General features: G+C 35.9%; 3 protein-coding genes across 3 annotated transcripts; 2 read left to right on the top strand and 1 right to left on the bottom strand.

The window, feature by feature from the left end:
- Window positions 1-1,017: 1,017 nt before the first annotated feature.
- Window positions 1,018-3,652, top strand: LOC121751679 (E3 ubiquitin-protein ligase SINAT3-like). Its single transcript, XM_042146484.1, has 3 exons — window positions 1,018-1,472; window positions 2,387-2,773; window positions 3,144-3,652. The coding sequence occupies exons 1-3, from the start codon at window positions 1,272-1,274 to the stop codon at window positions 3,504-3,506; spliced, it is 951 nt and encodes a 316-aa protein (XP_042002418.1). The 5' UTR covers window positions 1,018-1,271; the 3' UTR covers window positions 3,507-3,652.
- Window positions 3,653-4,017: 365 nt separating this feature from the next.
- Window positions 4,018-9,683, top strand: LOC121751662. The gene is made up of 5 exons (XM_042146465.1): window positions 4,018-6,667; window positions 7,769-8,409; window positions 8,572-8,781; window positions 8,914-9,131; window positions 9,473-9,683. The coding sequence occupies exons 1-5, from the start codon at window positions 4,114-4,116 to the stop codon at window positions 9,513-9,515; spliced, it is 3,666 nt and encodes a 1,221-aa protein (XP_042002399.1). The 5' UTR covers window positions 4,018-4,113; the 3' UTR covers window positions 9,516-9,683.
- LOC121751671 lies at window positions 9,615-10,603 on the bottom strand. The gene has a single exon (XM_042146478.1). The coding sequence runs from the start codon at window positions 10,394-10,396 to the stop codon at window positions 9,761-9,763; it is 636 nt and encodes a 211-aa protein (XP_042002412.1). The 5' UTR covers window positions 10,397-10,603; the 3' UTR covers window positions 9,615-9,760.
- Window positions 10,604-22,447: the final 11,844 nt, after the last annotated feature.

Raw genomic sequence — 22,447 nt, 5'->3', positions numbered from 1 at the left:
AAATTTTTTTGATCATATTTAAAACGAGGCGTACCTGACGAACCTGAGCCACTGGGTTGGAAGTTTAGTTGGGTTTGGGTAGAGGTAGTGCCACATTCTACCGGATACTTTGTCACCAAATGACGACGGAGGGTGCCATATCCCCACCACTCGCAAATTTGTAGACTTTATCACAATAGTTACAATATGCATGAAACGCCGATGTCTCTTCTTGAGAGTGCGGATCATGAGGACTTGGAATCACCACCGGGACCTTCTTGTAGTGTTTAACAAAAATATCAGATTTCAAAACTTTTGTAGTGTTAGTGGGTGGAGGGAGAGGAGGCATCTCCTCATTTCTGCCGGTGCTAGACGGAATACGAGAATGAGATCTATCATCATTGTTGTCCGAGTCCGACATTATAGACACGTCGTACTCGTCATCTTGTTGTTGTTAACACAAGAATGAGATGAGTAAAAATGATAGGGGAAGTGGGGTATTTAAAGGAGTAAAATTGGAAGAAATAAAAAAATAAAATTTCAAATTCGGCCTGTTTACCGCCTGAATCGGTTGTTCAGTCCACGGTTTCTGGCCGAAAACCGACGGTTTCTGACTGGTTTTCAGGCCTATACACTGCCACCTACGCTCTGCCACCTGAAAAGCACCGGAACTGTCGAAAACCGGCGGTTTACGTCAGAAACCGCCGATTTTTCTGCACACCTCGCCTGCAACCCTACGCCCTAGCCGGAATCTGCCCGTTGGGACCGTTGAACCGCCGGTTACGTTTTGTCATATTCCCGAACCTGAACCGGCCCGCTTGAACCGCCAGTGCCGGTTCTGGTTCATGAACCGGCGGTTCGGAACCGCCGGTCGGAACCGCCGGTTAACCACAGGGCCGGTTCGGTTTGTGCATGCTTAATTGCAACAATATTGAGATAACTTTCCCTATCTGAATTGCCATTTGAAGAAACCATATTTTTCATATCTGTTTTTTTTTAAATCAATAAATATTATGGCAAGGAGTAAATTGACATATCTCTCTCACATACACACACAAACAAGGAGAAAACAAATTTAAAAAGAAAAGAGAGCACTCCATCAAGAAAAGCACCTCCATTTGAGAACCCTTGGCTCCTCCAATTTTCTTTTGTACTATTAAAATCTCGGAAAAGAATTCTGAGAAATCCCCAAATTCAAAATATCGCCATGAGGGGCTAAGAATTCCTCGCACTCTCGACTTCCAGAAATGATCAGCCGTTTGATCTGAGCAAAGAAGTAAACAATTGCGAGAATGGAATCCAGCATTGAATGCGTAACTGACGGATTAATGGACGAAGATGAGATCTCTTCTCAGTTTTCGTCTTCGAAGTCGTCTCACACTAATATCAACACCAATAATCTGAATGGGATAGTTATTAATCCGGCGACGAGTGTTCACGAGCTTCTAGAATGCCCTGTTTGCACCAATTCTATGTACCCTCCAATCCATCAGGTTTCTCTCTCTTCTCTTTATATCTGAAGTTTTTGTGTTTTTCCCTTGCCGTCTTCTTTTGAAGATTTAATAATACCTCTTGATATTTTTGGGAAATGGGTTTTTATTTACCGTTGTGATGGGTTTATATGCTTGAAGGTTGAATCTTTCTGATTGTTTTATCTGTTGAATTTTTTTTTGTTGGGATCGTGTTGATTGATGCTTCGGCTTGGAAGTTTGTAGAAATTGCTGGTGGAATCTGATTCTTCTTTCCTATCCTCTGCTCGAACTGCTTTTAATTTGGGATAAATTTGTGAATGAGTTGGTATTTACTTTTTTAGGGTTCGCCGATTATTTTTTTTATTATTATTTCATTATTTTTTTTTACTATTTTAGGTTTCACCGATCTTGTCCAATTTCTGCAAAAAATAGGAAATTTGTCCCAATATTAAAAAAAAAAACTTGTTATTTGGATGAACCTTGTCTACCTTGATCTTGTTTGGGAATATACAAAAAGTATGGGTTTAAACCCTGGGAAATTTCTTTCTGGTTTGCCAAAATCTGTTTGTTTCCCTTTCTGCATTAGAGTATGGACCTAGAAGAAGCAGATTGAGCGAAATCGATCAAAGCTTGTTCAGGGCGTGCCACTCGACTTGAGTCACATCATAAAATTGTCTTTGCTGTAATAAAACACTGGCAGGAGATTTACAGGGATGAAACTTGACTATATTCATGTTTTTTGGATTAGCATTTGACCTTCAAGCTGCTGATGCGAAATTTTTAGATGAGAATTTACTTGATTGTTTGGGCCTTTGTAGCCATCCTTTCTAATACTCCCTAGATTGCCTTAAAATGAATTGTTCTTGTAGTTATAGTGTGTTATGCTGATTATACTTAGTTGTTTGTTTGTCCTAATGTAAAGATGTTTCCTGCAGTGTCACAACGGTCATACCATATGTTCGACATGTAAAGTAAGGGTCCATAACAAATGTCCGACTTGTAGGCATGAGCTTGGTGATATAAGATGTTTAGCACTAGAAAAGGTTGCTGAATCACTTGAACTTCCTTGCAAGTATTCCACCCTTGGATGCCCCGAGATCTTTCCTTATTATGGTAAGTTGAAACATGAGGCAGCCTGTAATTTTAGGCCTTACACCTGCCCATATGCTGGATCAGAGTGCTCCGTCGTTGGGGATATTCCTTACCTAGTTGCTCACTTGCGTGACGATCACAAAGTGGACATGCATTCTGGATGCACATTCAATCATCGCTATGTTAAATCAAATCCTCGGGATGTAGAGAATGCCACATGGATGCTGACTGTGAGTATTTCTCTACAATGATTGTTTCCTAAAAATCACTGCTTGTTTCTTTAATATTTAAATGATTCTTTGAGCTCGGTTACTGCACGATAATGGCATTTTGCAGATTACAGTTCTTGTATTAGCATATCAAGTAGGGCTTATCAAGAAAGTTGTGATTGAATATGCTGGTGAACCACTCGTTTTAAGTCTAGATCAATAACATTTTGTGGGACTTTGAATTCATTTAAATTCCATCCTTCACCAGTAGAACTGTAGAACCCTATGATATCTTGTTCTGATTACTTATCAAGAAAGTTGCATTAGAAGAATGCTAGTTTACTCGATTGAAGTCAAGATCCCTGATGAAGACCTTGTTGATTTTCCGAAGGTATTCCATTGTTTTGGCCAGTATTTTTGCCTGCATTTCGAAGCTTTCCAACTGGGCATGGCTCCTGTCTACATGGCTTTTCTTCGATTCATGGGAGACGAGATGGATGCCCGTAACTACAGCTACAGTTTGGAGGTTGGGGGAAACGGCCGGAAGCTTATATGGGAGGGCACCCCTCGGAGCATCAGAGACAGTCACCGGAAGGTTAGGGACAGCCATGATGGCCTAATCATACAACGGAATATGGCCCTCTTCTTCTCAGGAGGGGACAGGAAAGAACTCAAGCTTCGTGTGACGGGGCGAATATGGAAGGAACAACAGAACCTAGAGGGAGGAGCTTGCATACCCAACTTCTGCAGCTAATGCTGCTTCAATTGTTGTTGTTTTTGGGCTGTTTTCTTCCCTTTTCAGAAAAATGTAACTTCAAAATTAAAAAATGGTTGCTATATCACAAGGGCATATGTTATGACAATTTCTTGAAATGTACTAGTTTGTGTTTTGCATTAAAACCAGTACCATTAGATTGTAGTGTGAGTTCTATATACTGCACCCAAGTGTTTGAATAAAAGAAAAACTGAATTGCGAAATAAAAACATCTATATATAAAGTAATAAATCCAATGCTAATCAGAATTTTTTTATCTCTACAAAACTTGTATTGCTATATTTTCATTTTTGTATCCATTTAAGTTGATTTAAAATACTCAAGTAATGCAAACTTGAATGACCCCTTCCGGAATATGCAATATTAATTTTTTTTAATACATAAAAACATTTAAAATTGTACTGTAATAGATAAAATGTGATTTATAGAATTTAAATTATGAACATCAAGGACAAAAAAGAAAGTTAAAATCGTTTTGGTATTTGGAGTTTGCCATTTCAGCGGCCGTGGGTTTAGGCACCGAAACCGTTAAACCCTCTATCTTCTTCCTCTCCTCTGTTTCTCTCTGCTCCTGAGGAAATAGTTGATGCTCATGGAGTTTCTAAGCTCCAGAATATCAACAAATCTTCAAATTTCTGCACCAATTTCCTTCCTCACATGGAAAGGCACGAGATATTGTTCAACGCTGACCATACCTAACTCGAAGAGATTCCCTTTGCAACTACCGCTTTCTACAAATGTATTTCGCACAATTCCGTCGAGAAACTTCCGGATTTCAGCTCATTTCGGCAGAGCTTCTAGCCGCCAGAATTATCTGAGGAAGAAACTCACCAAACAACACAAGCAGCATCAGGTGAGTGAAGACCTTCATAAACTCAATACGCATGACTCCAATTTTGAAAGTTCTAGTGAAATGACCTTGAATCTCGAGCGTGGTAGTGGCGTTAGTGACGAACCGCTTGATGCTTACGGTGAAGTTAGAAAGAATGTTGATAAGTTAAGTCAGAATGAGGGTGTGATAGAATTGGGAAAGGATTTTAGGAAAAAGAATATAGGGGAATCTATCATGTGGAACAAATTGGAGGGTTGGGTTGAGCAGTATAAGAAGGACTCCCAATTTTGGGGCATTGGAACTGGTCCTATATTTTCTGTATTTCAGGATGCTGAAGGTAAGGTAGAAAGGGTAGTGGTGAATGAAGATGAGATTTTGAGGCGAAGTCGGGTTGATCCTCAGTTGGATAACGAAGACGAGGTCTTGGCTGAAGTTGATTTTAAGATATCTTTTGCAAAAGACTTGGCAAGAGAGATGGAGGAGGGGAGTAATGTGATTCCCAAGAATAGTTCAGTGGCTAAGTTTGTGCAATCTGGTGCTGAGGGATCACGTTTTGTGGAAGCAGTTCGCAGTGTCGCAGTGAAGTCAGTTTCATTTCCCAGTATGTCAAAGGTTGGAGTGTTAGTGTTATGTGGCTTATCAGTGGTTTGGGCAATTAGGGGGCTATTCACTGTTGGCAAGGATAGTAAAGGTGAATACACAGCTTTTGAGAAGGAAATGCTGCGGAGGAAAATGAAAGCAAGAACGAAAGAAGAGAAGATGGTGAAAGGTAGTGTGGAAGTAATGCAGGTGCCCGTAGAGCCTAAAGGCGTGTCGTTAAATAGGCCTCAACTTGATAAAGAAGAACTTGTCAACAGCATTATTAAGGCAAAGGGATCAAATAATCAACTGGGGATAGTGGACCAAACTTCTGAAAATGAACTTCAAGGCAAAATTGAAGAAATTAGGGCAATGGCACGGCATGCACGGGAAACTGAGAGAAGAGACGCTCTGCAAAAGTCTAATGCAACTTCAAAAAATGAACTTCCTAGGGAGGAGGAGGTATCTGTTGAAGATATTGATGAAAGGAGAGAACATGTGTCCATCACTGACAGTGACACTGACACAGACGATGGTATTGAACTGTCCATCAATGGAGCTTCAGATGATAAATGTGAGACAGAGCTCCATAACATCACCCCTAATGGAAGTTTGAAATCAGAAGTGAGCTATGAGAAAGAGGTTTCAGCATCCTCAAACTTGACTGATGCCAATGTACATTCCGATGGTTCAGACCAATATAAAAATTCTTCCCCCAAAAAAATAAGAATCATAAAATATGCCAAGGAAGCAAGGGAGTACCTTTTAAGGAAGCATCAAACACCAGTGGGGAATCAAAAAGATGATGTTGGAAACAACGAACACGCGGATATTTCTAGTCTGGTACCCACTGCAAATGTGGCATCTGGTAACACAAGCCCAGTAATGGATTTAACTGAAAAAGTACATGATCCTACCCCTACAAGTGGAATAGATGAATTTTCGTATCCATTTGAAGATTGCAGCCTGGGTAGTGAAACTCCACAAGGAAATGCGGATAACCTAAATCATTCAGAAACATCCAGAATATACTCAGATCATGATGTTAATATCTCTAACAAAGTTGCTGGGGTACCCGTAGATAACATCCCCAAGGCAAAAGATACAGATATTGAGACTCGCTGGACTTGTAATAGCTCAAGTGATACATCGTCTTTTCTAGGGGGCATACAAAAATCTAAAGTTGATGCACCGGGCAAGCCCCAGACAGAAAAAGTTCCTACTCAGCTCAGGAACCATAAATCTGAAGATACTGCAAATAATGGAACATTGGTAGGTATTCAAGAGTCTGTATTTGCTACTTCTGATGAAGTTAATGATACAACGAATGAGCTAGCTCCATTAGTAAGTAAGGAAAACTGGATGGAGAAGAATTTCAACGAATTTGAGCCCATTGTGGACAAGATTGGAGCTGGCTTCAGAGATAGTTATCAGCTTGCAAAGGAGAAAGCAAGTCAAGGATTGGGTTCAGAAACTGATTTGACGCAGCTTAAGTCAGATGATGCTGAAAGTGAACTTGAATGGATGAAGGATGAGAGGCTTAGGGAGATTGTATTCAAAGTAAGAGATAATGAGCTGTCAGGAAGAGATCCATTTCATCTTATGGATGAAGAAGATAAGCTCGCCTTCTTTAATGGCCTTGACAAGAAAGTCGAACAAGAGAACAGAAAGCTGCTGAAGTTGCACGAATATCTTCATTCAAACATAGATAACCTTGATTATGGAGCAGGTAAATGGCATCTCTTATGCACCTTTCTTGAAAATATGAAACAGATCAATTCAAATCTAGCTCTATATATCTATTTATGGCTTTGTTTCCTCTTTATTTAATATGTGTTCAAAAATATATTTGATTATCACTCCATTTTTTAAATTTAAGAAATACGGAGTACTACTAATTGCTAGCTTTAGATGGGTCATGAGCATGTTGATATAGTTGGTGGGAGAGAATTGTCTTGTGCATTAGTCTTATTTGAACTGCCAAACATATTATAAGTATTTTCAACAAGTATTGCAACATGCATCTCTTTTATACCATAGTACTAGTATTAATTAATTACTGATTTTAAGTTTATCAATCCCGACGTCCTTTCCCTTGTGATATACTGATATTCTTGATATATATCTTTGACCACTTGAGTTTCTTTGTTAACCTCTCTTTCTTTCGCTTGTTTCAATTTTGTTACTGTTCCTGCTTTATTTGTTTTTTCTAAATTTTGAGCTATATATATTTATGCCTGGATTCGTTGTTATAAAAAGCCCTTCCTCTTATTGTTCAGTAACAGAGGATAAATAGTCCTAAATTAATTTAAGAAGCTGCTTTAGAGAGCAAGCAATGTTAATTTTGTTATAGTGATGTGAGCTGAGTTGAGCCTATTTGATAAGGCATCCAATTTTTTCAATTTGATTAAGTTAGCTTAGGATCTATCGATCCACTTACTCTTCTTCCTATCTAGTTTTTAAAACAATTTGTTATTTGATTTTATCATTATTTCAACTTGAACATCAGACACATCTTGTCTGGTTGTTGCCAGCTTATGTAGTAGAGAAGATTTTTGGGTGTTGCTGTTTTCTTGTGTAACTCTATAAGAAATGTGGGTATCTTTCCCTATAATCATGTTAAAATGTCTTGGAAAATTTTCATGGTCTTGCAAATGTTTTATCTTAGAATTAATCGACTAGAAACAAATTAGACTAAGAAACTCCCAACAGCATTTCTTCCACCATATTAATGATTCTAAATATTCTATGGGACTTTAGTTGGTAAGTGATAGTTCAAGTGGAGAGTGTTGTGGAAGATATTAGTTGATGATTTGTATTTTTACAACAGATGGCATTAGTGTGTATGATCCGCCAGAGAAAGTCATACCTCGGTGGAAAGTCCCACCTGCAGAGAGGAACCCTGAGTTCCTCAACAACTTTGTGGAACAAAGAAAGGAACTTGTTTCTGAAGGCCTTAAAAGCTCGTTTCTCTCGAGGAAAACTGCAAAAGAAGATGTTAATACATCAGAAAAACTATCTTCCCTCGAGAATAGTGCTGTGGCAGCAAATGACTCTGATCCAAGGGCAGAAGTAAAGAAAGATATTTCAGTGTCTTCAAAGACTGTAATAGAAGGTAGTGATGGTTCTATTAGGGCAGGCAAAAAACAGGGAAAGGCGTTCTGGCAGCATACGAAGAAATGGTCTGAAGGTTTTCTTGAGTCTTATAATGCTGAATCAGACCCGGAAGCCAAAGCTGTAATGAGAGACATAGGGGAAGATTTGGACCGATGGATCACCGAGAAAGAAATAAAGGAAGCAGCTGAGCTAATGGACAAACTCCCCGAAAAAGGATTCATTAAACAGAAACTCAATAAGGTGAGAAGGGAAATGGAACTTTATGGGCCCCAAGCTGTTGTGAGCAAGTATCGTGAATATGCTGAAGAAAAGGAAGAAGATTACCTGTGGTGGCTAGATCTTCCCCATGTTCTGGTGCGCATCTATTCATATCTTTGTGATTTATTCAAATTTTTTGAGCAGGTGTCATTCTGTTGCGTCTGATGGTACCCATTGACACACGTTCTGTAACATTTTATTGCTGTGGCAGCTATGTCCCTAAACAATATCTTTTCCTTGTTTGAATTATGTTCTCAGTGCATTGAGTTGTACACTGTTGAGGATGGGGAGGAGAGAGCTGGTTTCTATTCATTGGAGATGGCTGCTGATCTAGAGCTGGATCCTAAGCCATATCATGTTATTGCTTTCGAGGATGCTGGTGACTGCAAGAATCTTTGCTATATCATACAAGCTAAGATGGAAATGCTAGGAAATGGAAATGTTTTCGTCATTGCTAGACCGCCCAAGGTAATCCATAACTTTGATGCATGGTGCTGCATATGTCTCTCTTTGATCATATTGTGCTTTTGGCAATACCCTTGTTCATAAAAGGAACATATGCGTAGATTTCATAACATTTGACTTGTCTTGTCTTTGTAGGATGCTTACCGCGAAGCCAAAGCAAACGGGTTCAGTGTGACTGTCATCAAGAAAGGGCAATTGCAGCTGAACATGGACCAGACGTTGGAAGAAGTCGAAGAGTCGATAGCAGAGATAGGAAGCAAGATATACCATGATAGCATCACGAAGGAGCGGTCCGTAGATGTGAATGGATTGATGAAGGGGGTGTTCGGCATCACCAAACCTACTACCAAGAGGTATAGTTTCTTTTACTCTTTAGAGCATTTACTCCCTCCGTCCCTGAAAATTTGTCATTTATTTCCTTTTTCGTCCGTCCCAAAAAATTTGTCACCTTTCACTTTTACCATTTTAGTAATGGACCCCACATTCCACTAACTCATTCTCACTCACATTTTATTTTAAAACTAATATATAAAAGTATGACTCACATGCCACTAACTTTTTCAACTCACTTTCTATTATATTTTTTAAAACCCGTGCCGGATCAAATTGTGCCAAATTTTAAGGGACGGAGGAAGTAGTAAGTATAGTTTTCTCTTTTTCAATCGAAAACGTATCTGCATTGCCTTGGTTGCAGGAAGAAGTCGAAAAGAAAATCAAGGAGGCAAATCAAGCCTTGAAAACGCATCTGCATTGCCTTTGAGTTAGTATTAGTATTACACTGATCACCCACAAATAAAACTTAATGCTGAATGTTCATAGAAAAAACTGAAATGGCGTTTAGCAATCTCATAGAATATTAATATTAATATTAATGATATGAACATCTATTTTTTCATCTTACTAAATAAGGCTCCCAATATATTTTTTCAATACATTCATTCCCCCTTCGGGAAAAGAGAAACAACCAGAATAAAAGGTGACGTCAGCAGCGGACGCCCTGAACCGTCCCGCGCGTGACCTCAATCGTGACCCCGCATTTCACCTTGCTCTCCACTCGGTGCATGAACACCCGCAGCACGCGAACCCTCCCCACCAGCTTCATCCGCGTCTCAATCACCATCGTGTCCGCCGCTGCTGCTTCAACGGCGCCGTCCTCTCCGCCGATCGCCGCCCTCGACGGCAGCGCGAGCGGGTACTTCTGCAAATCGAACTTCGCCGACATCTTCTGCCTGCCGCGGCCGCCGATTCTCCCCGCCGGGATGAAGACGGTGCCGACCGGCTCGCCGGAGTACACGAGCTGCAGCGAGCTGTCGTAGTGCGAGAACTCGTCGCGGTTGGGGTTGGTGACGGTGACGAATTGGAAGAACTCGAAGTTGACGGTGCCGTTGGCGACGGAGAATGTCGGGAACTGGACGGCGTTCACGGCGATCAGCGGAGGCTTCGGCTTGAAGAGGAAGAAGTAGACGGCGACGGATGCGGCGGCGATTGCCAGAAGAAACACCGTGGCGACGGCGCACGATGCTAGGTTAGTACGGCCGCTCCTCGATTTGGTACTGTAATCGTAAGGGTTGTGATTATTATTATTATTAGATCTGTGATGGATTTGAGGTTCATTCATCTCTCCAGAAGTGAAGAGAGATGAGGGGAGAAAAAAGAGGTGGTTACTTTGCTAGGTGGTTTTGGAATCAAGTATTTTATGTTTAATGCAATTACTTTTTATCTAAGAAAAAAAGAAAGCAATGATGGCTATGGTTTGGGTATGGCCACATCATTCTTTTCGTTACTTTATTTGAGAATCTTGAATTTCTATGTGAGTTTTTCCGGTGAAGGGCGGCGGTGATAGTGGCGGAGATGGTGGTTGATATGGTTACTGATAAAGACCCGTGTGTAAGTGTGAAGGGAGGTCTAATTGAGATTGAAGTCTTTTTTCGTAATAATATTTTTTAAAGAATTGAATGGATTTTAATTACTTCAACAAACCATAAGGTTTAGTAACAAGTTGAATCTTTGTCACATGATTAGTTTAACATAATATGATATGGATCCAAATTGATTGTAGGGTCGTTTTTGTCAGTGTAGCCCGCAACCCGTGAGCTGCCCCGAATAGCCTGTCAAATTTGTAAGATTAGGGTTGGAAATTTCTAACCCGATAAAATTAAAACCCAATTAGCCCGCACCCGATTAACTCGCAACCCATTAGGACCAAACCTAAAAATCCGATAAAATTTATATTATTCTATTTTTACTCTTAATTCGACACTTTATTGATTAATTTTATAATATAGATAACTAAAAAATAACTTTTAATTTTATATTACATATACAAATTATATATTCAATTTTTATTAATATAATAGTAATCGATAATTAAACTAAAAACTTCAAATTCACTAAAAAAATATTTAAATTTAAAAACAAGCATTAAAATCTCATGAAATATCTCTAATATTAGTATTTTATCGTATTTATGATTGAATTTGAGCATGTATATCAAATTTATCATAAATAAATATTTTACATTTTATGAATATAGCTAATTTTCATCATTTATTGTTAGTTTGATTGAATGTTAATCTTATCGGTAGTAACCCGATTAACCCGTTGGGCTAGCCCGAAACCCGAGCTTTTAGGGTTAGGGTTGAGCTTTTATAACCTGAAAGAAATCACAACTCGATTAGCTCGCACCCGATTGACCCGCAACCCGAGTAGGGCTGATCCGAAACCCGATGGGCCGGCCCGATTGACATCCCTAACCACGACTATCTTGATAGGTTCGCATTAATTTTGTAAATTTATGGAGGTAGTAGTTGGGTATTTTTATCTTTAATAGTGTTTTGATATTTATTGTTGAAGTTGAATCTATATATTTTAGGACTTTGCTTTGGTTGCAACTTGCAACCTAAGATAGGTTTATAAATGTTTGCTCTATATGTTAATTAAAGGAATGGTACGCAGTTTCTTTATGTAGAGATATTATGTCTCCTCTTCTACATATGCTTCTTCGACGATATGCTTTGTCTCATCACTTCATTTTAATTATTACTAGTATTTAATTACATACACAATGAACTAGTAGGAGCCCTGCCTACCAACATTATTTTGAGCCATCCTTGATCCGCCCATGCATCAACATTATGTACGAATACTAGTCAAATTCTTAATTTACACCCCAGTTAAGTACGACTACTACATCCATCCCAACTAAGTTGAATCGTATTCCGTTTCAAAATTTGCCAACTAAATTAGTCAATTTCTTTTTTGGCAAAAAAGATAGAATAAAGTAAAGTAGGAGATGGAATTAAGTAAAAGTGATTAGATGTTTTTTTGGCCAAAAAAAGTGACTCAATTTAGTTGGGACATTTCAAAAAAAGAAACCAGACTCATGTTATTTTACAACAATAAACATAAGAGTATATTTTTATTCATTAGTAAGGCAAACATTGGAGATGATTCCCATGTTAAAAATCAAATAGGAGGAGTATTATTTATTTTGAGAAGAGGAACTTAAATGCAGTGCAAAGAATACGTAGTGTTTTCTCATTCACATACTCCTACTATTTTTCAAAAATAAACATGCTTAATCTTCAATCAACAACATCCATCCACTTGACTTCACTATGTTACGATCACAAATGAAAGGAGTTTCTACTATCACAAGAAATAAATAGATAAATTTGAGTGTGTATTGTCCATTGATGATTTTAGCCAACCCAGTTTAGGATACTAAATAGTAATATGCGAAATTGCAAATAATATTTCCTAATACATCAATATGTCAAGCAGACATGTGGAATCTATTTGAAAAAAAAAACTTTTCCCAAAATATAATCTCTCTCCTATAAAACCTATCTTCTATTTTTCTCTACTTTAATAAGAAATAGTAGTATATTAATTTATATCCTTACTACGAATTTTAAATAATTAAGCAATATCTACACATCACAAAAATAATACTCAATCACTTTTGTCATTTTGGATTGTCTCATAAAAATAGCAACCTTTGTTTTAGAATTTTTTTTTCTCTCCCATGAATTGAACCTCGTTGTTCACTAACAACATCTCTATTACTTTTCTTTCTATTTTCTCTTACCTAGCCAGTTGTGCATTAAAATCTATGTCATTTTAAAAGTAGTCTATTTTCATGAGACGGAGAGAGTAGAACTCCTATTAATAAATACAGTATGTGTATGCAACAACAATTTAGTGTTTTACAAAACAATACTCGGTAACAAATTTAGTAAATTCACCAATAATATAACGCACTAACATTGTTTGTGATAATATGTCTGAAATTAAATTAAAGTGTCTATATCAATTATAGAAAGTTTTAAATTTTAACTTTAAAATAATACTGTCAATATGTGGCAAAATCTAATATAACTTTGACAATAAAATCATGTCGTTTCATATATATCAACATCAACTTAATTTACACTCACAATAGTTATTTGCCTGCAAATACATAAACTTTCACAATTTTCTATTATTTCTCTAAAACTTTATTTTTTGAATATAAATGCATGAACTGTTTAGTTTTCTAGTTTTTCCCCAAATTGATAAATCAGAACTGAAGTGGCAATTTTAATTTTAATTTAAATAATTTAAATAACTAAAATTCCATGTCATCATCTTCTTCACCTATCTCTCTCCTTTCTCTTCCTCCAAGTTGTAGAACCAATATGTCATCCCAAGGCATATCCCGCTCGAGCATTGGGTCAAGTTGCTCCAAGTCGTGGGACTCCATATCAATTCTAACAGCAAATTCAAAATTAGAATTTGGGAAAAAATTACAGAAGTACTAATGGAATTAGATTTCGATATAAAAGGTGGAAGTTATGCTAAATTTGATTTGACCAATCTTAACCCATTATTCTAAAAGGTGGAAGAGAAAGTTGCCATTACGAAAGAGAAGAGAAATCAAAACACGAAGAGAAAGAAAAGAAAAAGAGGATTGAGGTGGATGAAGAAAGTTGATTACATGGAACTTTGTTTTTTAATCTTTTAGTTATTTAAATTATTTAAATTAAAATTACAATTGCCGCATAAGCTTTAAATTGCCATATCAGTTTTGATTTTTCAATTTGGGGAAAAACTAGAAAACTCTAAAGTTGATGTATTTATATTCAAAAAATAAAGTTTGGGGGATATAACAGAAAATTGTGAAAGTTCATGTATTTATAGGCAAATAACCAATTAAAATTAATTGTGAAAAATTGAAAGTAAGAGGATTGACCATAAAAGTTTAAAAAGGTACTCCATTCGTCCCAAGATAAGCGAGTCATATTCCTTTTTGAGATGTCCCACTATAAGTGATGAACCATTTCTCTTTTTAGCAAATAAATCATCTCTCTTACTTTGTTCTCCACTTTATTTCTCTATTTTTCTCTTTCTTATACTTTCCTCTCTCTATGTCACGAACGCACTTTGCTAATGATAGCAAAAGCGGGAAATCCGTGACTAATAAGTGGAATTAACGAAACGAGAAAAGAACTCAAGGGACTTGCCGAAAGGCCAATCAATTGATACCGCAAATTAGAATGCAAGTATTTGATTACAAGATCTCAAAATAGAATGATTTGACATATCAACTAAATCAGAGTTCGAAGGTGAGACTTTGAAAATTCTCACTTGACAAAAGTACAGCGGAATAGGTCCTTACTAAACGACTTCGTGTATGAAGACACGAATCGTAGAGAGATCCACTTGATTATTCAATAGCATCGACTCCGATCAATATTCCTTCATCTTGACGTTCAACCTGCACATTTATAAATACTTGCAGAGCTGAGTACATGAGTACTCAGTGGACACGTGCCGAAAACAAAACATACATATATAAGTTGTCACCCATCAACAGTATCACACGGGGTTTTTCTTAAAAAGGCCCGAGCATACTAAATTCTTTTGTGATCTTAAAAGTCCGACTGATCAGTCTAAGTTCTTGGTATTCCCTCCCTGTCTGAGTATCTAATGTGCCGTTGAAGGTGGTCACCTTCAACAAACACCCTCGCCGGCCAACCTCTCTCTAGGATGGCTCACAGCGCTCGTGCACGTAATTCCGAATAGGATTTGCGGTCCTATTGGGAACCGAATTCGTTACTAAACTTTTGGCATCGCCAAACTCTCGGCATATAGCTCTCACAGACAGGTCTCAAAAATAAATATTTTATGGCGTGACAACAACTTTAAAAGAGAGATCACATCTTCATTTTTGAGAAAAGATATTTCATAACTTCAAAACATTTGCTTTATATCCACACTATAGTGCTGGATATTAAAAGAAAGTCCACCTCGTATGCTTATCTTCAATTAAATTCCTCGTTAGGCCTCACTTGCCCTTGAATATTTTCTCCCTTGAAAATAGATAGCGTAACACGCTAATTAGTACTTGAACTATTTTTCTGAACAAGAATGCATGCGTCCTATAGGATAGCATCTATCTCTTAGTCTCGGCTTATAGGATTTTTCCTTTAATCCTAACTCGGCTTTATCGTGCGGCCGCATTTAATTATTCGCTTTACTTATCTTGGAGAAATTCTATTTCTCTAAATAAAATATGGGTTCTTAAAACCCCTCCTTAAATTCCTTCTCCTTCGGATTTTTCTTAAGGCAGCCCATGGCGTCGCGGGGCGACGCCGGTCGGCCTTTCGCGTCTTAACTTATATATTTTCCCCCTTCGTAACTCAAATTATTCGGAGATTAATTTAATTAAGCTCCAAGCTTAATTCCTTAAATTAATTCCTTTCCAACAATATTTATCTTCCAATTCCACTAAATTTAATTATACGGCCCAATCCAACAAAACTCTCGGCCCAAATTCCAATTAGGCCATTTAGCTCTTTAAATCCTTAAGGCCCAAATCCTTAAATAAAACCCATCACTCCAATTAATTAGGGCCCACAACCACTTTAATTCAAATTGGGGTCAAACACCCATTTCCTAACTTCCGTCGTGACCCCCCCCCTTTCATTCACATTCTCTTTTTTTTTTCCAAATTCCCAATTTCAACATTTGCAGCCACAGAGGCTGCGACGTCTCGTCTTCTCCCATCCCCCTTCTCCTCCGGCGAATCTGCCGCCGCTTCCGGCGTCGGATCCCCCTTCTCTTTCTACCTTCTCCTCCGGCGAATCTGCCGCCGCTTCCGGCGTCGGATCCCCCTTCTCTTTCTACCTCTTCTCCCGTTTTAAACCTCTCCTTCAAAATCCAAATCCCTAATTAAAATCGGGAAGTAGCGGCGCCCTCTTCCCCTTTGACAGAATCGTCGCCGTCTGAACGGGAATCCTAGAGTCCGCCGGCGCGCACTTCCTCCGTCACGCCTCCTTACTCCGTCGAGGCCTCCCTCATTCGAGCTCTCCTCTCCGTCCGGCGAAATTGCCGCCGACGGTTCGTCATCCACCGCCGGCGTCTCTCTTCCGTTCGGCGAGTTCTCAGCGCCATCGTCGGCGTTGGCGGCGAGTTCAGCAGCGTGACTCCGGTCGGGGTGCCGTCGCTACATCGCGGGCAGTCGTCGTTCGTTGGCTCCAGCGGATTGGCCATCGCTGCCCCCGCGTCCGGCTCGCCTCGTTAACCCATTCTCGACCTAAAGCTAAGTCCCTTCCCCCTTGCCCCGTTTACTACTTTGTTGGATTACGTAGTGGTTAAGTGCACTTCGATCATTGATTGTCTGATCTCGTGGGGTTATTTACGAAACTCGGGGAGAACTTGCTATCTCTTGTTGTTCAATGTTTGATGAGGTTCTGCCTACTGTAATTGCTTTTGAAACTGTGGTGAATCCTATGGGAAAGTCTATGTTCTTTGCGCTATCTTACTTGTCTACATGATGCAAAGAGGGGGGTTTGGTGATTACCTTGCTCGGTTTATCCCCTTGATCTGCCCTTCTTGGTGCCGCCGCCTCGCTCGTCGTCGCTCCTCACTCCGTCGCACCCTTTGACTCGTGAAAGTTGATAGAATGAAATCGTGGAGTGGGGAGGGGACGGCGGTATTTATAGGCCAAGGCCTTGGCTTCTTGTGGCAGAGATTTGGGGCATTGGGCGTTACTACTTTTGGCTTTAAGTTTAGCTCCCTTTTGATCTTTGATGAATGTGTTCTGCATGCTAAATTGGTGATAAACTTGGCTGCCAGATTGACCTCGGTTGAGGGGATGGGGAATCTGACCCATGATCCCTTTTTGAGCATATACCAAGCTCATTTCACTAGGTCCATTTGCCTTGGTTCCTACTTTGGTGTAACTGAATGGTTGACAGAAGGGAGCTGATCTTGGCTCTATTTTGCAGCCTACAGGCTGACCTATACGGCTCTATTTCTCCTCATTTCTTTATTGAGCTGGTGTCTCCCTCTATCCTTACTTGTGTCTAAAATCTAATACCCCTTTCTGTGTAAACTTTGCAGGTGTAGGCTGCCTTCCTGGAGTCATATGGAGGGCTGGAATTTCGAGAAAAGAGGAGGGAGACAAGAGAGAATCCATTACCTCACTCCCTTTGTTTTATTGCCAAACTTAGCCATTGTTCAAGCATTAGACTTTGAGTAGCTTTTGACCAAGTCCCATATTAGCTACTAGTTTGATCTTAGCTCATCTCATAGCTTAGAGTAGGATTAGTTGTTACACTGTGTGGAAATCGAAGCATGTACAAATTATATCTCCATATTTTGAATTTCTATTTCGTCAAGGTGCAACCACATTTCTCTAATAAAAGTATTTCTTCTACTTTTATGTTTCAACCAAAATTTCCTTGTACTTTATTTTCTTCCCAACACAAATACTTAACTCATTTCAAAGTCGGAAATTACAACGGAAATTCTACGTCCACACGCCTTCTAACGAAAATTAATCGAGCTAAAAAAAATTCCAACTTAATTATAAATAAGGGGATTAAAAGTCCGGGGCGTCACACTCTACTGTTACTCTTTAAATATCAATTCTTTAAATCATGTGCTCAAAAGAAATGCTTCGCTTATATCACTTAAATGTTATATTATATATCCCTCTAGAGAATTATAAAATAAAACTAGGACTCACATTTTAAAATTGTAGATATTCATATATAAATTTCCAAACCTTTAGGTATTATGCGTATAATTATATGGGCAGAAACTTAATTTTGTGTTTTTATTGCCTTGAATGAATTTATGATCTTGATTTGGAATCATGTTTTGATTCCATATTTTCACAACAAATTTATAGATAGTCATTCATTTTGTTTTGATACTATAACGAAGTCAATTATCATTACCAGATTCATCTATTCAATTCACATACAACATTCCCATCTCCAAATTTGATGTCTAAATATACCCTGTTTTATGAAAATATCAATAACCACTTGAAAACATATTTGTATATACCAACACAGAAAACAAAAACAATTCACAAAATATAGTACTATAAAAGTAAAATGAATGGGGCTATATATATTAAGTGCCGGTTCGGTTCCCAAGATAACTTTTATCTTCTCCATTCACACTTTCAACCAAATCTTAGCTAACAATTGTAGATTTGGGCGGGTTTGAATGGACTCCTTTTCCCCGTAATCTCATGACTAACCATCTCACCTCCTAATTTGTCCATCTGGCTCTCCTCATTATTCTCCTCTCCACCCTACTCTACAACCATGCATAATACTAATTTAATCCTACCCTAGGTCTATTTTAGTGTATCTTAAACTGCATCTCAAGATAATTTTGTTTCATACATTTGAATATGCTATTCACAATTAGTTCCAAACCCTAACTCTCCAAATTTGAATACAGTGTATGCAATCAGATCAGCGTAAAGCCGTAGCTTTGCAGAGGGGGCAGAAATTCTGGCCACGGCAGAGCCACCTACTCCTGAGTCCATGATGCAGCAGTTATCCGCTTCTTCTCCATCATCATCGTCTTCTTCATCATTAACACAATGACGCGTGTTGAATTGAGAGAGAATGTCTTCATCTACGATGTAAGTGTGATCATAATCGTCGCTCCATGACCATGACCATGACCATGACCCCCCTAACGGTAGGGCTTTGCCTTCGTTGAATCTATGGAGTAGTATATTTTAGGGCTTTTCCTTCGTTGCTACCTACGGTAGGATTATTAGCGTTTGCTCTATATATTAATTATAGGAATTTTACGTACATATTCTAAAATTGTTTCTCTATATATTAATTGTCTCATTTCTTCATTTTAATACTACATTGGATTACGTACACAATAAACTAGTAGGAGCCCCTGCCCACCACCATCAATTTGAGCCATCCTCCCATGCATCAACATAAAGTACGAAAAAATCATAGTCAAATTCTTAAATTACACCCCAATTAATTAGTATTATTAATTAATGTTTCTAATTGTAATTGAGATTAATTAAATCGAAGGTGCCTGACATCTGTACCAGAGTTTCGGTCATAAATTAACAAAAATTGTATACACAATTTTGGACATTTAAGGTATTTTACATTTAAAATGTAATGTATTACATATTTACCCTTTTTGTTGACCATTTAGGAAAGATTAAGTTTCTCATAATCAACATTTATATATTTAAGGAATGATTAGTAATTAATATGTGATCAACCGTTACATAATATATATCTTCTTTTATTAACAAAAATGAGGATATTCCTTTTCCATTTTATCTAAATTTAAACTCTCCCCTACAAATTATATTCATATGGTTCATAATTTCATGATTTTCGGTTGAATAATATGATTAGGAATAAATTTAATAAAAAGTTACAATATTTTTAAGAAAATATTATAGATTAACTTTCTCCAAATTTGTAAATTACCTGTAAAAGTTTTTGAATTGACTTACAAATGGAAAATTTTATTTAATATTCACACACTAATATAAAAGTTTATTTATCGTTTGAGTTTGCTAAAAACTGATAAATACGTACTTATTTTTAATTCACTATCTAATAATCATTGAAACCAAATTATTTTATTATGAAATAATTTTACAATTTTTAAAATTATAAAAACAACTATATGCATATATGTTCAGTTTCTTAATATTATCAGTCAATGAAAAAATAATAACATCCGTATCCAATCTTCAAAATTCTAAGTTATAAAACAAATGCGTGTATACACACTTAATTTTTTCGTATTATCATCCAACGAAATAACTATAGCCGTACTCATCCAATTATTTATAATTCCTAAAATTCTAAGTTATAAAAATGATTACATTTATATATACTTAATATTTTGTGTTATTTCAATGAAGTAATCATAGTCATTTCGCATCCAATTATTTTATTATAAAATAATCTAAAAAATTATGAGTTATAAAAACGACTACATGTATATATACTTCATTCATCCAACGAAATAATCATAGTCATTCTTATTCAATTATTTTATCATTAAATTCTTTAATATTCTAAGTTATAAAAGTGTGTGCGCGCGCACACACACATGTATATATATATATATATATAGTGTTATCATCCAATGAAATAATTATTGTCATTCCCATCTAATTATTTTAATAGTATTAAGTAAAATTATAAGTCATGTAAACGTATATATTTATTATCTTAGTGTTATCATTCAACATTACAATTATAGTCATTCACATTCAACTATTTTATTATTAAATAAACTTTAAAATTCTAAGTTATAAAAACGACTACATGTATATATACTTAATTTCTTATTGTTATCATCCAACGAAATAACATTAGTCATTCACATCCAATTATTTTTTGTTAAATAATTCTTAAACTTTAAAGTGATAAAAATAACTACATGTATATATACTTAATTTGTTAGTGTTATCATCTAATGAAATTAGTCATTCACATCCAATTATTCTATTAAATAATCTATAAAATTCTAAGTTATAAAAGGACTACGTAGATGTACACTTAATTTGTTAGTGTCGTCATTCAAGGAAACGATCATAGTTTTTCACATTTCATTATTTTATTATTAAATAATCTTTAAAATTCTAAGTTAATAAAAACAACTACATGTATACATACTTTATTTCTGAGTGTTATCATTCAATGAAATACTAATGGTCATTCTCATCCAATTATTTTATTATTATATAATATCTTAGTGTTGTCATCAAATGAAATAATAATAGTCATTCACATGCAATCATTTTATTTTTAAATATTTCTTAAAATTTTAAGTTATAAAAACAACAATGTATATATGTGTTATCATTCAACAAATTAATATTACATCCGTCCCATTAAAAATAAAATATTTTTTTGGATTATCCTACTGAAAATGACACATTTCCTAAAATAGAAATAACATCTTCTCTATTTTTTTCTCTTTTACTTTATTCTTTCTTTATTTAACTCGATAATAATAATAATAATAATAATAATAATAATATTATTATTATTATTAAAATCCTGTAATAGTATTTAATATGATGAGAAAGTAATAATCATTCACATTCAATTATTTTATTATTAAATTATCACTGAAATTTTAAGGTATATACACGACTACATGTATATACTTAATTTTCTAATATGATCATTCAATAAAATAATATTCACATTCTTTTTAATCTTTACTATTCTATTCTATTCTATTCTATTTATTTATATATTTAAAATTGACATATAGTAATGTAATAGCCAAAGCTACGTTGGAGCTTAGTCCTTTTAAACTTTTAATTTTTTTCTTAAATTTATACTATATGACATTAATTTAAAAGTGTAAAGTAACTTCGTTTTGTTTTCATCATTTTACTATAAATATAAAAAATTTAAGATATGTAATCTTATTATTTTGAATTTAACGATAATTTTAGTGCTAAATATTAAGTAGTAGTATATTCTTTTGTTTAAAACTTATGCATAAGCAACAATCTTGGGTACCATTAAATTATCTTAGTTTACAAAATTTCCATATATAAATGACATCTTTTTTATTGTATTCATCTTCCACATTTTCATATTTTCCATATTTTATAAAAAGGGTAATTTAGTAAGAAAATAATACTTAATAAGAAAACCGGTTTAATACTAAAATAATACTTCATAAGAAAATCGGTTTAAATTAAAATCGAAAGTGGAACTTTTCATTGGATTAAGCTTAACGTGTGATTTGCTTGCAGTGAGTGAGTTGGAACAAATGGCTTGATCCATCTATAGTAGACTATAACCTCTATAAATTAATATTGCTAATGCTGGCATCCGAAAATTTTATTAATTATGAGAATTTATATAATAATAATATATTAATTTAGAGATGTTTTTAACATATATACATAAATTATCTTACAATTTTTGAGATAGTATAATTTTCTTATTATATGCACACTAGTTATTGAATTTTGATATTTTATGATTCTCTTACAATGTAAATTAGTATGTGATGACAAATAAATTAAATGTGTATATGTCTGTAAATTTTTTATTTTTTTATTAAATTTTAATTTTGCTATCAACTTTAAAGTACGTATGTAAATTATGAAACTATTAACTTATTTTTATTTTATAACCAATCAAGATTTCAATGATACCGTGCTTCGTGCCTTATTTTTGTGGTATTATCGAATATCAACCAAAATGATGTCAGTAGCAAAATTGCATCCTATTACACAAAATTAAATCATTTCATTTGTTATACTTTATTCCATCTTGTTTCTATTTTATCGTTTCATTTCTTCAATCTCATTATTTTTGGATACTCTATATGTCCCGTCTAATGTGAA

This window comes from Salvia splendens, chromosome 1 (genome assembly GCF_004379255.2).
Source record: "Salvia splendens isolate huo1 chromosome 1, SspV2, whole genome shotgun sequence".
Classification (NCBI taxonomy): Eukaryota; Viridiplantae; Streptophyta; class Magnoliopsida; order Lamiales; family Lamiaceae; genus Salvia; species Salvia splendens.
Note: the sequence above shows the minus strand (reverse complement) of the source record. Positions and strands in the feature narration are given on the sequence as shown.

Bases quoted from the DNA above. Each gene is read 5' to 3' on its own strand.
- LOC121751679 (XM_042146484.1), top strand. From the start codon at position 1,272: ATGGAATCCAGCATTGAATGCGTAACTGACGGATTAATGGACGAAGAT. The intron at 1,473-2,386 runs GTTTCTCTCTCT...TGTTTCCTGCAG, and splicing joins TGTACCCTCCAATCCATCAG to TGTCACAACGGTCATACCAT. The intron at 2,774-3,143 runs GTGAGTATTTCT...GATTTTCCGAAG, and splicing joins ATGCCACATGGATGCTGACT to GTATTCCATTGTTTTGGCCA.
- LOC121751662 (XM_042146465.1), top strand. From the start codon at position 4,114: ATGCTCATGGAGTTTCTAAGCTCCAGAATATCAACAAATCTTCAAATT. The intron at 6,668-7,768 runs GTAAATGGCATC...TTTTTACAACAG, and splicing joins TAACCTTGATTATGGAGCAG to ATGGCATTAGTGTGTATGAT. The intron at 8,782-8,913 runs GTAATCCATAAC...TTGTCTTTGTAG, and splicing joins TCATTGCTAGACCGCCCAAG to GATGCTTACCGCGAAGCCAA.
- LOC121751671 (XM_042146478.1), bottom strand. From the start codon at position 10,396: ATGAATGAACCTCAAATCCATCACAGATCTAATAATAATAATAATCAC.